Raw genomic sequence first — 12,708 nt, 5'->3', positions numbered from 1 at the left:
ATTCCTTACCTCGATAACTAGGGTTTTCGAGAACTTTTTAGGCACGGAGCTCGGGCTCGCCGCACCCCGCGCATCACCCGCAAGATGCGGTCGGGACCGCAAGTGCTTCGGGGCGGTTTGGCGGGGCCGGACAGGCGCGGTGCGGGGCGCGGGATCCCCGAGCGTGCGAGGAGGGGACGGTGTGCGCGAAAAGCGCGTGTGTGCGAGGAGGGGAGTGTGTGAGAAAGGGTGTGTGTGTGCGCGAAGGGGACTGTGTGTGTGAAGGGGACTCTGTGTGTGTGTAGGGGGCTGTGTGAGCGAGCCCTCGGTGGTGCGGGGCGGGGCGGGCCGGGGGCGGCGGGGCAGCACATATAAGGCGGGCTCGGCGGCGCGGGCAGCGTCCCTCCAGCGGCGGCATCAGCGATGGGCAGCGGCGGGCGGCGGCTGCTGGCGCTGCTGGCGGCGACTTCGCTGCTGTGGGTGCCGGGGCAGGGCCAGCCCCGAGGTGAGCGCAGGAGGGGGGTGCGGGGGTGAGCAGCACAATGCCCCGCAGGGCAGTGCCTGCGGGGTTGGTCTGCAGCCGCCCGCCGCGTCCCGTGGCAGCCTCTGTCCCCCGCGGGGCTGGGGCAGCCTCGGCAGTGTCCCCGTCCCCGTCCCCGCCGGGCACGGCCGCTGCTGGGCTGCCAAGGCAGCCCGCTGTGGGAGGCGGGCTGGGGTCCGGCGATGCCGACGCTTCCCGACGGCCTCCCCCATCTCTTTTATCCCTGTTCTCGTCCCCCATCTCCACGTTTTGCGGCCGCCCTCCCCCACTTTCCTGAAGTCCTTTCTCCTCCCTCGGCGGCGGGGGCCAGTGCGCCCGGCCGCCTCCGGGGCCGCCCACTCCCTTTGTGGGAGACGCCGAGAGGCGGCAGAGCCCCGGGGGAGGAGGGGGCGACCCCGCCGCTCCCCGCTCCTGGGCCGGGGGAGGGCTGCGGCGCCCCGGGAGCTCCCGGCGGAGCCTCTGTCCCGGCGGGAGATGGGGTCAGAGCCGGGCACGGGCTGCAGTCCTGGGGTTCCCTCTCCGGGGAAGGGAGAGAAGGAGCCCCAAGGGATGCTGCACGCTGACGGTAATATAAACCACATTAAGCTCGGTTATACGGAGTGAGAAGAGTCCCAAACCACTTTCCGGGCACGAGGCAGAGGTAGCATGAAGAAGTAATGAAGATAATTTAGGAAAGTTTTCTCTTTTCCTTTTTTTTTTTTTTTTTTTGTTTTGCACGTGGGCCGGCCGGCGCGTTGTGGCCGGGACACCGGAACGCTCCGCGCCGAGTTCTTACCCTGCGAATGACTTCATGTCGCGCATCCTCTTTGTTCGGGGTAACTTGTAACTTGTACTCGGCTGTAACTTGGGTTGTCCTGTTGGGACCCAAGCTGCTGAGCACATCGGCTCACTCTGTTGCGAGGTTAACAGTGGTTGACTCTGCGGTGTGCTGGGTCGCGATGGGAAGCGCTGGTAGACACCAGACGCTCTCACCTTTGGTTTGGGTCAGCTGCTGCTGGGATCCACCGCAGAATTTCTGCCGATCCCTACTCTTTGTACATGAATCCCCAGTCCCCCCATTAGGTCTCTATTAAAAACAAAAACAAAAAAAAAATCTTGAATGGAAAATGGTTGGAAGGCATATGTTGTGCAGATGCATGACTTGGTGAAGTATGGTGTTTGAGATGGATATAGGGTGGGAGATTAGCATCTGGATGTTTACAAGCTGCAGTAAAAGCCAGTGTTTATTAACATAATTATGTGTACAAAATATCCTCTAGGTAAAAAGGACAAAAATTAAGCCCAAGTAAATTTCAGAGGCCATATGTCTCAGTTTGAAAATAAATACACGGTACTTGGGTTATGAAAATTCGGTTGTAGAAACAAATTAAATGCTGAAGTGACATAAATTTTGCTTTTTAGTTTTTTAAGGTACCATCTTACATCAAATAACCTTAATTCAATACTATTTCCTGTTTGAATATATATGATAACATGCAGTATAAAAGGTAGGTATTTTCCTGAAGCTTGTAGAGGTGACAAGAGCAAATACCATTTTTGGTTTTTTCATTGACATTTACAGTGATCTCACTGTAGTAGTGTGTAGCTTTTATATAGCAGCTCACGAGTAGAGGCATCTGGATAAAATACAGTTGCTTTTTATGTCAGTGATTGAAGCTACCAGTATATTTCATTGCTTTTAAGCCACGCCTCCTGGGAATATTTAAATTCATAATTACGTTTTTCTAGTTGAAAGATCAGGTCGAGATACTATTCCTCCTATTAGATTAAGTTGATAGAATTTTTTTTTTCTCAGCATGAGAGCACAGATCATCCGAGGAAGCTGTGAGTTTCAACCCCCCTGGTGGTGAACTGCCTTACAAAAGCCACAATTCAAGATAACTGATCCTAAAACAATGTGAAGAATGCGATGCAGATTAGAATAGCAATGTTGCTTTTACAGAAAGTAAACAACTTTAGCTCAGAATTGTAAGCATCTTGTTGAGGTAAAAATACATTTTGAAGCGAGGATGGAAAGATTTCTCAGAGCAGTTGTCTAGAGAAGCTTGGGGAAAAGGTATCTTGGGATTGCCATAGAGAGTGCTGTGGTAGAACTCAAAGTATTTCTTGTTTGTTTTACTGTTCAGTTTTGCTTTTGTCCTGTCAGCAAATGAAGAAACTGGGGGGTACCGCAGCTGTAAGGGTCTGTCAGAAAGTGCTGAAGTCCATTCTAAGAAAAAGAAGCACATGGTACTGAAGTCACTGCACGGAACAGCTTTGAAAGTTAATGATTGATTCTTTCAACCTAAAGATTAATATCTACATAGCTATAAAATTTAGTTGGAATTTTAATTACAGGTGTTTTGTTAAAGTGTTCCTATCATGGTAGAAAGTTTAGTTTGCATTTTCTGTTGAGTCGTTTGTATTCACTAATGGAGTAACTCTTCATGAAACATGTAACTGTGTCTAGGTACAGAGGAATTACTTTACGTCAGAAGCAAAAAGCCATTTCAGAGACTTGTAGCCGCTTTACTCTGTTGGAATACATTCTTTGTTATACTGGAGTTAAGTGATACATGTCTTCATGGTAGAAAGTTTAGTTTGCATTTTCTGTTGAGTCGTTTGTATTCACTAATGGAGTAACTCTTCATGAAACATGTAACTGTGTCTAGGTACAGAGGAATTACTTTACGTCAGAAGCAAAAAGCCATTTCAGAGACTTGTAGCCGCTTTACTCTGTTGGAATACATTCTTTGTTATACTGGAGTTAAGTGATACATGTCTTCAAAGTAGAAAGGAAAATCAGTTAATGGTTTTGCCTGTATTTCATAAATCTGACTCTGCCACTATGGTAATGTTTACTTGGAAGGCTATAGTTGTACACTAAATATTTCCTCAGCTGCATTTCAGTTTGTTTGTGTAAGCTGGTGTGCTGAAGTAGCCTGCTCTTGGGGTTTTGGATAAGTGCTGGTGCTTGGGGAACTGAATGGCCCTGGGAAGGTGCTCCATCGGGGCAGAGATGAACACAGGTATTTCATATACCTGTCACCGATTGGGTTTCAGACCTGCTTTGCTTCAAGGATCTGGTTTAGCAAGTATTCTTAGGCTATGGCTAATATACAAATTATGACATTATGGTCAGCAAACACATTTTTTTTTGTTGAAACACAAGTGATATAAATTATATTGTTAGACAACATTCCCAGGCAGTGGGAGATTTATGTGAATCTCCTTAGTTTGAGGTGGTTTGAACCCACATCTCCAATCTCTGAATATAGTGCTGTATTACCAAGTTGCTGTGACAGGTAATGCAGAGGAGGAGTGTGTGAAATCTCTCCAGACCTCTCTTTGAAATGGAGCTACTGTACAGCCCAGATGGCAAGTTTCCTTCCAGAAGGAGCAAAAAGCCGATGCTTCCATTGTATAATTACTGTGCTCAAAATGTAAGGAGAAATAAGTACAGGCCCTCTCTTTTATGTATTTACCACAAGCAGCAATAAGGTGTTTGACTTCAGGAAAAACTCCTTTATTATACCAATGTCTTCTGGGGTTTGTTTGTTGTTTTAGTTTTTAGTTGTTTTTTTTACTGGGTTATGCAAGCCTGGCAGCAATCATGGGGTGGTTGTGAATCCTACTTAGTGAAGAAGGGCTCTTTGGTGCCTAATTCAGGATAGTGAGTTCCACCTCAAAAAGTGATGTACTTTAATTGTAGGAGTTACAGCATTTGACAGAAATTAGGGATGTTAATCTCTGAGCCTAGGTAGGTGGATCTTACACTCTCAGCCACCTCACCACAACCTCATGCATTCAAAGCTGTTCTGTGCAATAGAATAGTTTCCTCTGACACTTTTAAAATAGAGAGACAAACTTCCAGAATGTACTCAGAGGAAAATTTTCTGGAATTTCAAGATGGCTTAGATGTTGTATTGTATTCACAATTGCTTTCTGTATGAGTTGAAGTAAGTCTCTTAAGTGCTTCACCATACTGCATCTTGTGTTCATGTATGCTAGTGGCTTGAATAGACCTAATTTCCATCAGTCTTAAATATCAGTTTTTTCCCAACATCTGCAACAGAGTTGTTATAGAAAATGAGAAAGTTTCTATCCCATGAAAAGTTTGCATTTACTTCTTAACATTTTCTTTTAACATTTCTGCTGTATTTCTGCTGATGTGAATATTGTTTCCTGGTAAGAGAACACTAGAAGAAACTTCAAATTCCTCGAGGCTTGTGGAAGACTTAAAAACAGTGCTGTTTGCAGTTTGCAGTGTGAGGCAGGAGACCAGTGAGCTAAAAATAAGACAGGAGTTTGAGGCAGAATCACTTAACATTGTGATAAGGTAAAAACCTAATTTTTGGCAAGATTGGGTGGAATGGTGTACTTGGCTTAAGTTTCCACTTTTTCCTCAGGGTTTGAAATCTCATTTACAGTGAACCTGTACATCCCTTGTGTTTTAGGGTGGGCTAAGTAGCAGGGTCCAAGATACTTATTAGCTGTCCACACTCTTATTTAAGTTCTTAGATTGTGTGAGAAGTCTCATGTTCACCTACAAATTAATACAAGATCAAGGTGGAGCACCATCAATAACAAACCCAGAGAAATGAGCCCCTGCAAGGGCTCTCCTCTGACAGCCACTGATGTGTCATAGGAGCAGCTCTTTAGAGCTTACAGGATGGGGGTGGTGGCAGTCTACAGTGGTATGAGATTCATCCTGGGATATAGGGGAAAACATCTTGGATTTATTTTGGGATGAATGGAGGAAGGGCTGAAGATGCAGGGATCAAAGTGGTTTAGGGATCCATAGAGTGTGTGTGCAGGGCAGTTTGTGGCTCATGGCAGGGGTGGAGCTGTGTGCCTCAGGGGTTCACATGCCAGATAGCAGCAGTGGGGAGATCTTGGGTGTGGGGGAGCACAGTAACTGGATCCAGTGAGTCTCCAGCTTTGGGTATTTTAAGAAATCCAAATTGTGGATATGCATTGAAGAAATCAGTCTCTGTTTAAGAATCCATGTTTTCCCCTGGAGCAGGGAACAGGATGAAACCATTGGTGGTGGTTGCATTTGTGTGTTTCTGTCTTTGTGAGTCTATGTGACTGGCCATATGTGTTTGCATATATCCATATATGCATTGCATTTTGTGGGTAGCTCTATATGTGCCTGTTGGGAATACTTGCTCACCTTTACTATGGCTGGGCCTAGGAACATGGAGCTGCAGCAGCCACATCTCTCTTGGCCTTGGTACACCCCAGCAAAACTCTGTGGAAGAGTAGGTGTAATGCCAGAACTCTTGGATTTTTCTTTCCTCTGAATTCATTATTTTTGTCTACAACAATCTGATTCTCAAAGCTTTAATGTAGTGGAATTTTTTGATATAGCACTATAAAAAGGTCAATTTTAGATGACCTATTGATGATGTCACCTCAAACAGGAATGCTGTTTTTCTGGATACAATTGTCTTAAAGCTACAAGGTTCCCTAAGTTCATGATAAGCAACACACATATATTTTAAAACTTTTATTAAATATAAATGAGGTTTGGTCTTATTAAAAGGTATAGGTAGTGTAAAAAAGTAATTGATCTCAACTAGGGAGAAATTTTGCTGACTGGGACCTGACTTGTGGTTGGGGAAAAGAAGAAAGAACTGAGAAATGTCATTTTTCCTGGTAGTCTGCAAGGAACATAATAGACATTCTATGGGGAAAATGTGCTTGGTGTTGATTAAAGCCCTACATTTAAAATCCATTTTTTGTTTTTTTGCCTGATTTATTTTGCAAGAAATCACCAACAAGCCACAGACCATTTTCTTTTTTCTTGGAGTACAAAGGTATGTGACAGAGAAAAATCACATGAAAGCATTCTAAAGCTTTCTAGATAGAGGATTAAGATAAAAAAAAAAATCGTCTGTTGTAAATATTTTCTCCATTCCCTGAGGACTTAGAAAATGCATCTCTAAAAGTTTAGGGCTATCAGTGTATGTTGAGCACTTGCTCGTATTTGCATCAGTTTCACAAGAGATCATCAGGTGAGGTTTGTTGCCTTCCCCCCCTATTTGTTGCTTTTCCTGCCCTGCAGACATCCCTTCCTGACCAAATTGAGAAACTGTATTGCAAAAGTTTTGCAAGGCAAGATTGGTTGGGTCACCTTGCAGGAATTGTGATTTGTTAGTTGGTGTAAACCTTAGGAGCACATCACTCAAATTTTTATTTATGCTTTTAAGTACTCAAGTGGTATCTCAGAGCCTCTGAGCTTGCAGTTGTGGGTACAGCTCTCTGTCCTTGAGGCCAGTGCTTTATTTGCTTGTGTGTCAGAGCAGAAATAAGGCTAGGTATATCTGTGCTTATTCTTTCTTAGTTACTTTTGCTATTTAAGGACTTCAGTGGTTTCTCAATCATTCTATGCTTTTTTTTAGAGGCTGGAAAAATTGCTTTTTCCCTGCAAATAATTATTTTAGACACATTTTTGAGTATTAAAAGCTATATGCATAACAATTTTACAGGAAAACTGGAAGACTCCTTTTGTAATTACAGTAGATATAAATAAAAGTCAGAAAATAGGAAAACAAAATTGTACGACTAGAAACTAACTTTCAGTATTCTAATAGCAAATATTATAGGTGCACATAATTTAAATTTCTCTTTCTGATGTGAAACAGCAGTTACAATTCCTGAGAAGTGCAGCGCAAAACATAGAGATAGAATGCTTTGGATTTACCTGAAAACCTGTTTTTTTTCTTTTTTTTTTTTTTTCTTTTAAATATCTCCTGAAAATCACAACTGTTCTAGTGGCCATGTGAGCTCAGAGAGCCATTGGAAGGGAGGCAGATTCATGGCAGGTATTTTCACCCACTGCCCTTTCCACAAGTTCAACTTGTGTTTGTAAAAGCAGCAGCTAATGTGGGTCGATGGGCTGACACAGCTGATTTTTTTTTTTTCTTGTCTTTTCTGGGCTTTTCCACCAGGCCGAGGCCGAGAAGATCCCACTGCTGCTTGTGTAGGCGGAGTAGATGTCAGCCTTCAGCAATAAATTCCTTCTGTTTTGTCATCTTTAACTTGTTAGCTTTTGATGATTTTTTTTTTATCTGTCATTTGATACAGCAACAGCTCTGTCAGAGATATTCCCTAACCAATTCTTTTAGATTAAAGATTCAGATTTGAAAGTTGTTTTGCAAGCATAATGTAATTCCTTTCTATGAGCTCATTTATTGCGCTGTGGTACTCAGCCCCCATCTTGATTCCCGCATGAAAATAAGGCTTAAAAATCTGTTTAAAAAATGGTCTTCCCAAAGTGGAAACATTGTTTTTTCTCCTTGCAGGCTCTGCCTGCTTTTTTATTGCTGCTTGCTAAAAAATGGCCTTGAAAATGGGCTGGTGCCCATTACCTTCTTCACTGTATTTCCATAGCTTTTATTTGCTGAAAGTCTGAGAGGACAGTGCAGAACCTGTACACGTAATTCAAAACAACTTCTCTAGTCTTGGTTTGATTCTTTGATTATTATTTTTTGCTTGTGGAACCAATTAAGCAGGAAGTTTTTAATAGAAAAATCCTAACTCTACAAATCAGTAAGGTGAGTCTCACTGACTGGAAAAAGTGTTGGAATTCAGTCATTGAGCATAAATGTGAATTGAAGTTGTCATTAATGGTAACTTAGATTAGTATTGATTATTTTTATCAGATTTTTTGAATGACTGCAATTTTGCCTTCTGTCAGAAAACCCAAAGATGTATATAAAGAAATGTTTGCGTGGGAAGGCAAGGAACAAAGCCCAGTAGCAAGTGAGACATCCAGTGCAATTTGATTGTGGCTGGGTGCAGCCTTGCCAGGGAGCACTGGAGCAGGGATCCAAGTTATCCCTCATTTTTTTTGTGGGTGCTGGCAGAGTGAGCTTTGTAGGAAGCACACAAGGTGTTGGGCAGCCTGGGGAGCCTGGCTGCTCCTCCGATGCTCCGTACCCAGGCAGAGCTGCTGCCAGGCTGGATGGTGCCCAGCCAGGCTTCACTGGCTCCTGATCCATCTAGGAGTATGTAGTCAGTGAGTGAATTAGGGAGAATCTAGCACCAGCAGTAGGCCTGTACTTTAAAAATCAGTTCACTGCATTCCACCTTCCCTCCTCCTGGCTGTTTCTTTACAGAAGTGAGAAATACAGCTCCTGAAAGTGCTTCACTTACTGATAAAACTATGGAAGAGAGCCCACTGCTTTTTCTTGTCTGGTTTTAATTCAGATGCATGAATAGATGTGTGCTATGTTATTCTGCATGCATACCATTCATATATTTTTCTTTCTTTTCCTTAGCTGTGCTGTCTGTTGTGTGTATCTTTCCACTGCTTAAGGACAGGAAGGCAGAAAAGATTTGTAATAGTGTGGCAATGCCTCTGATGATTAGACTGTTTCTACTTTATTGGCTGAGAAGGGCTAGATAACAGAAGTTTGACGTGAAGGGTCTTTGTATTGTCAAGATCTGTGGATACCCTGTGGTTTAAATTAGGGTTGTGAAATATATGCTGTTGAAATTTCAAGGATTCCTTTTATTTACTTTAGCTTCTAGTCTCTGAAATGTGTGCTCAATGTCTTCTACTAGAAAATACCCTTTAAGATATGCTGAAGACATAAAAAATTTGATGGCAAAATGAAGGATTAAATTGACTTCACTGGCTTGGGGAGAGTTGCTGTGCTTGACATTATGTCTACTCACAGTTCTTCATTCCTTCAGTAGCTGCTAACTAATGCGTTCATTTTGTGTGCGTGTCTTAATTGCCAAAATAGTTCAATTCACTCTTATGTGATAATATATCTCTTACAGCATAAAGAAAAAGGTTTGTATAGATAGAAGGCAAGTCTGCAACTTGTCTCTGTTTTTTACTATAGCTAGTAACTTTAACTATAGCTAATACATCTTGCTATGTCTTGATTAGAAGTTTAGGAACCACACATTTTTTGCTAATGCAAAACCATGAACTTGATACTGAAATTGTCTTTAGACATAAACATGAATTTTAAACTAAAAGTTACAGGAACTAAGTAATTAAGTTCTTTCCAGACCTATCGTGGTTTATCTTCCTTGAAATTGGTTTACAGTGAGTCTGTCAATGTTCTCCAGAGCAAGTTCATCAATTCTGAAGTCATGCAGCAAATGCAGAGTCCATCCTTGGATGACCACTCTTTACTTGGGCATGGTCACACTGGGAACAGCTTAGTTTTCTGCATATTTGATAATATTGCAATGGGGATATTTCTAATTGAAGAAATGATTATTCAAAGTACAGTGCAGGTTTTCAGTGACATGGAGGAGGCAGCCCTTGGCTGAGAAAGATATATGTGATGTGGTGGGGAACTCCCAGATGGATTGAGTATCTTTCCATTGTGATGAGCAGTAGGATGTGACCTAAAGGCAGTGGTGAAGCAATTGGTACAAAGCACAGCTGCTGGTGGACAGCTGTGTTCAGTGTTCAGAGGTTGCCATGTTGATGTTTAGCTCCAGTGATGTGTCAGGTTGCTCAGAAACTCTACTGTGGGTACTTGGTAGAAAGGTCTGCTTGTTACTGTACTGCCATGGCTGATAGTGATAATAGACACATCCAAGTTTGGGTGTTTCTGGTAAGCTGAGAATCCTGCAGGAGTGATAGGAAAAGAGGGTCAGAAGGGAATTCTTGGTGGTACAGTGGCAGGGAAGAGGAAAACCCTTTTTGTGTACCAAAGAATATCTACAGATGATACAATCTCTCTAAAATGGGAGCAGCCCCCCTTATCTTTTCCGTTCTTAAGGACAATGGGATATAAGTTGCCCACTCTGCAGCTCTACCCATGGTGCTGCATTTCCCACAGTCATCAGCAAAAAATGTTTGGGGTGTTTCAGGCAGGATCCAACTGTGCCTCACTGTTTTTTTAGTGTCACTGTAATATTGCTGAATTTTAAATTAAACTACTTGAACTCTCAGTCTGTTAGAATTTTCCTTAAAAATTGTGCTTTGGGCTGAGATGCATCATTCTTGTTTTCAGGCCAAAGGCAAAATACTTTCAGAACACTTGATTAAAATTCCATGTGACCGGCTGAGTTCTTGAGTGTTAATGGCAGAACAGAAGAACTTTTTAAAATATTGTTTTCTTTTTCCCCCTTGTTTTTTTTGGTACTTAAAATTACACTTTTTCAGGAATTTAACCTGTGTGACACAAAAGCTTTTGAATTTCATCGAGGTATTTGCTGTAAAATAATGAAATAAGAATTTACAAGTGGTGGGAGTTTGAAACATAAAATATGTGCAACAATTGACTCCGTACTATTTTTTTTTTTAATAGTTGCAGTTTGTGCCCTGTAGATTTTTTACTTTGTGTGCCTAGAGACCAGCATATGCAAGACCAAACAAAGCATGGTGATTTGCAGTTTTACTTTGTTGCTTAGAGTAAAATGCCTAGGAAAAAAAGTAACAGGATATATTTTACTTTTTACAAAGAGCAGAAAGCTACCTCTATATCATGTTGAGCAGTTGGTTACTTCCGAAAAAAAAAAAAAAAAAAATACAAAAATGCCCCACTCGGCTTTTCCCAATTAACCTTGAAACTTAGAGATTGCTTGCTAAATCTTGTCAGTAGAGATTGGGGAATGACCAAGCTTTGCATGTCTTTGGGATTACACAGTTGCAAATCCTTTCTGGTCCATTCAAGCTGGAGGAAATGTGCTTCCTTCTACCCAGGAAGATCTGGCAGTGATACAGAGCTGTATATGCTCTGGTAATGGCTTTGTGCCTTTTGGAATGAAAATATTTTTCTTCCCCTATCTGAAAACAGGACAGTTGGTAGTTCTGAGATGGCAAAACCTCTTAAACTTGTTATAGCTTTGGTTAATAAATGGAAAAATTTGACTTAATTTAAATAGAAATTCAGCTTCATCTAACACAGCTGCAATTTCTAATATTAAGGAAGTGACAAATCTTTTTTAAATTAGGAAAATGAAATAAATTTTGATTTTATGTACATCTAGTTAATAACAAGCTTTCACTTAGTGAAAAATACGTTTCAGAGTTACTTTGTAATGGACCTACTTAATTTATGATCACAAGGTGTTGCCAACTGACTCATGGGCATTTCTAACTGTTTTAATCTTAATGTTTACATGGAGCAAAAAATAGTGACTTTTTTTTGGTTGTGATACTGAGTCACAGTACTGAGTGGGACCTCTAAACCTTAAATTCTTCTCAAGCTCAGGTATCCCAGAATTTGCAAATTATAAATGGAAATTTAGATTCAGAAGAAGGCTAATAGGTACGTCGGTCATAACTTCCTTTTTATTATAATGAATAATTAGGTGTGCAGACTGAGGCTGCACATTTATGCATGCAAATTTAATTAGGATTAAACCCAAGAGGATTTTCACTTACAAGACAGTTGCTTCAGGTTGAAAACTGGTGATAGAAAAGAAGTTCAGGGGGAGATATTATTTAAGGAATCATATTAAGGGGGCATGAGGGAAGTCTACCATGGGTCCTACATCAGTAAGAACAAAAATGTTTAGTTTTGTTGATATTGGGGCACATCATAAGTGACAAGTGACTGAGGTCCCTAGTCTTTGACATGCCAGTCACACTGCCAGTACTTCTGTTTTGTTGCTTTAAGCTAATATTAGATCTTAGGCAGCATATAAGCAAAACTTACAAGACACTGAAGTCTTTAATAGCTGTGGCTTGTATTTACTTCAGGTTTGAGCAAAGATTGTTCCCGACTGATGACTACAGAAAAAAAGCTAGTGTACTAGTAGAAGAAAGAACAACCCCCAAACCAACAAGCACAGTGATGCAGACTCCTTAAAGTGTAGAAAAAGCTTTGGATGAACAAGAAAGAACTAATTTCATGGTCTGGCAGGTTTGTTGTTCCTTGGCAGCCTGCCCATCTGTCAACTTGTAGCTCTTTTGCTTTGGTGTAAATGCTGTGACAATTTCTGGGCAGATTCTTTAACTGGCCAACAGCATACAAAAAAATCAATACTTGCAAGGCATGACTTGACAGAAGAAATATTGATTATAATTTGAAAATGCATGATAGAATACTCAAAATTACTTACTTTTCATATCAAGTTTTACAGTCTGATGCTGAAAACTAGCATGAAATCTAGTTTTCTTTTATTCCACTACCCCTTAGTTTGTTCTGATTGAAATAAGCAGTAAGTTACTGTCAAAATTGAAGGTATTAGAAATACCTGTGATAGATTTTTTATTTTTCCCC

At 41.4% G+C, this 12,708-nt stretch overlaps 1 protein-coding gene across 1 annotated transcript in view; it reads left to right on the top strand.

The window, feature by feature from the left end:
* Positions 1–399: 399 nt before the first annotated feature.
* Positions 400–12,708, top strand: part of LAMA1 (laminin subunit alpha 1) — a 96,586-nt gene continuing 84,277 nt past the window's right edge. The window contains exon 1 of the mRNA XM_077784268.1: positions 400–484. Coding sequence (XP_077640394.1) covers positions 403–484 — 82 coding nt within the window. The 5' untranslated portion in view covers positions 400–402. The remainder of the gene's footprint in view (positions 485–12,708) is intronic.

The sequence above is a fragment of the Lonchura striata genome, chromosome 1 (genome assembly GCF_046129695.1).
Source record: "Lonchura striata isolate bLonStr1 chromosome 1, bLonStr1.mat, whole genome shotgun sequence".
Taxonomy (NCBI): Eukaryota; Metazoa; Chordata; class Aves; order Passeriformes; family Estrildidae; genus Lonchura; species Lonchura striata.
The sequence above is the reverse complement of the archived record's forward strand: the minus strand, read 5'-3'. Positions and strand labels throughout refer to the sequence as shown.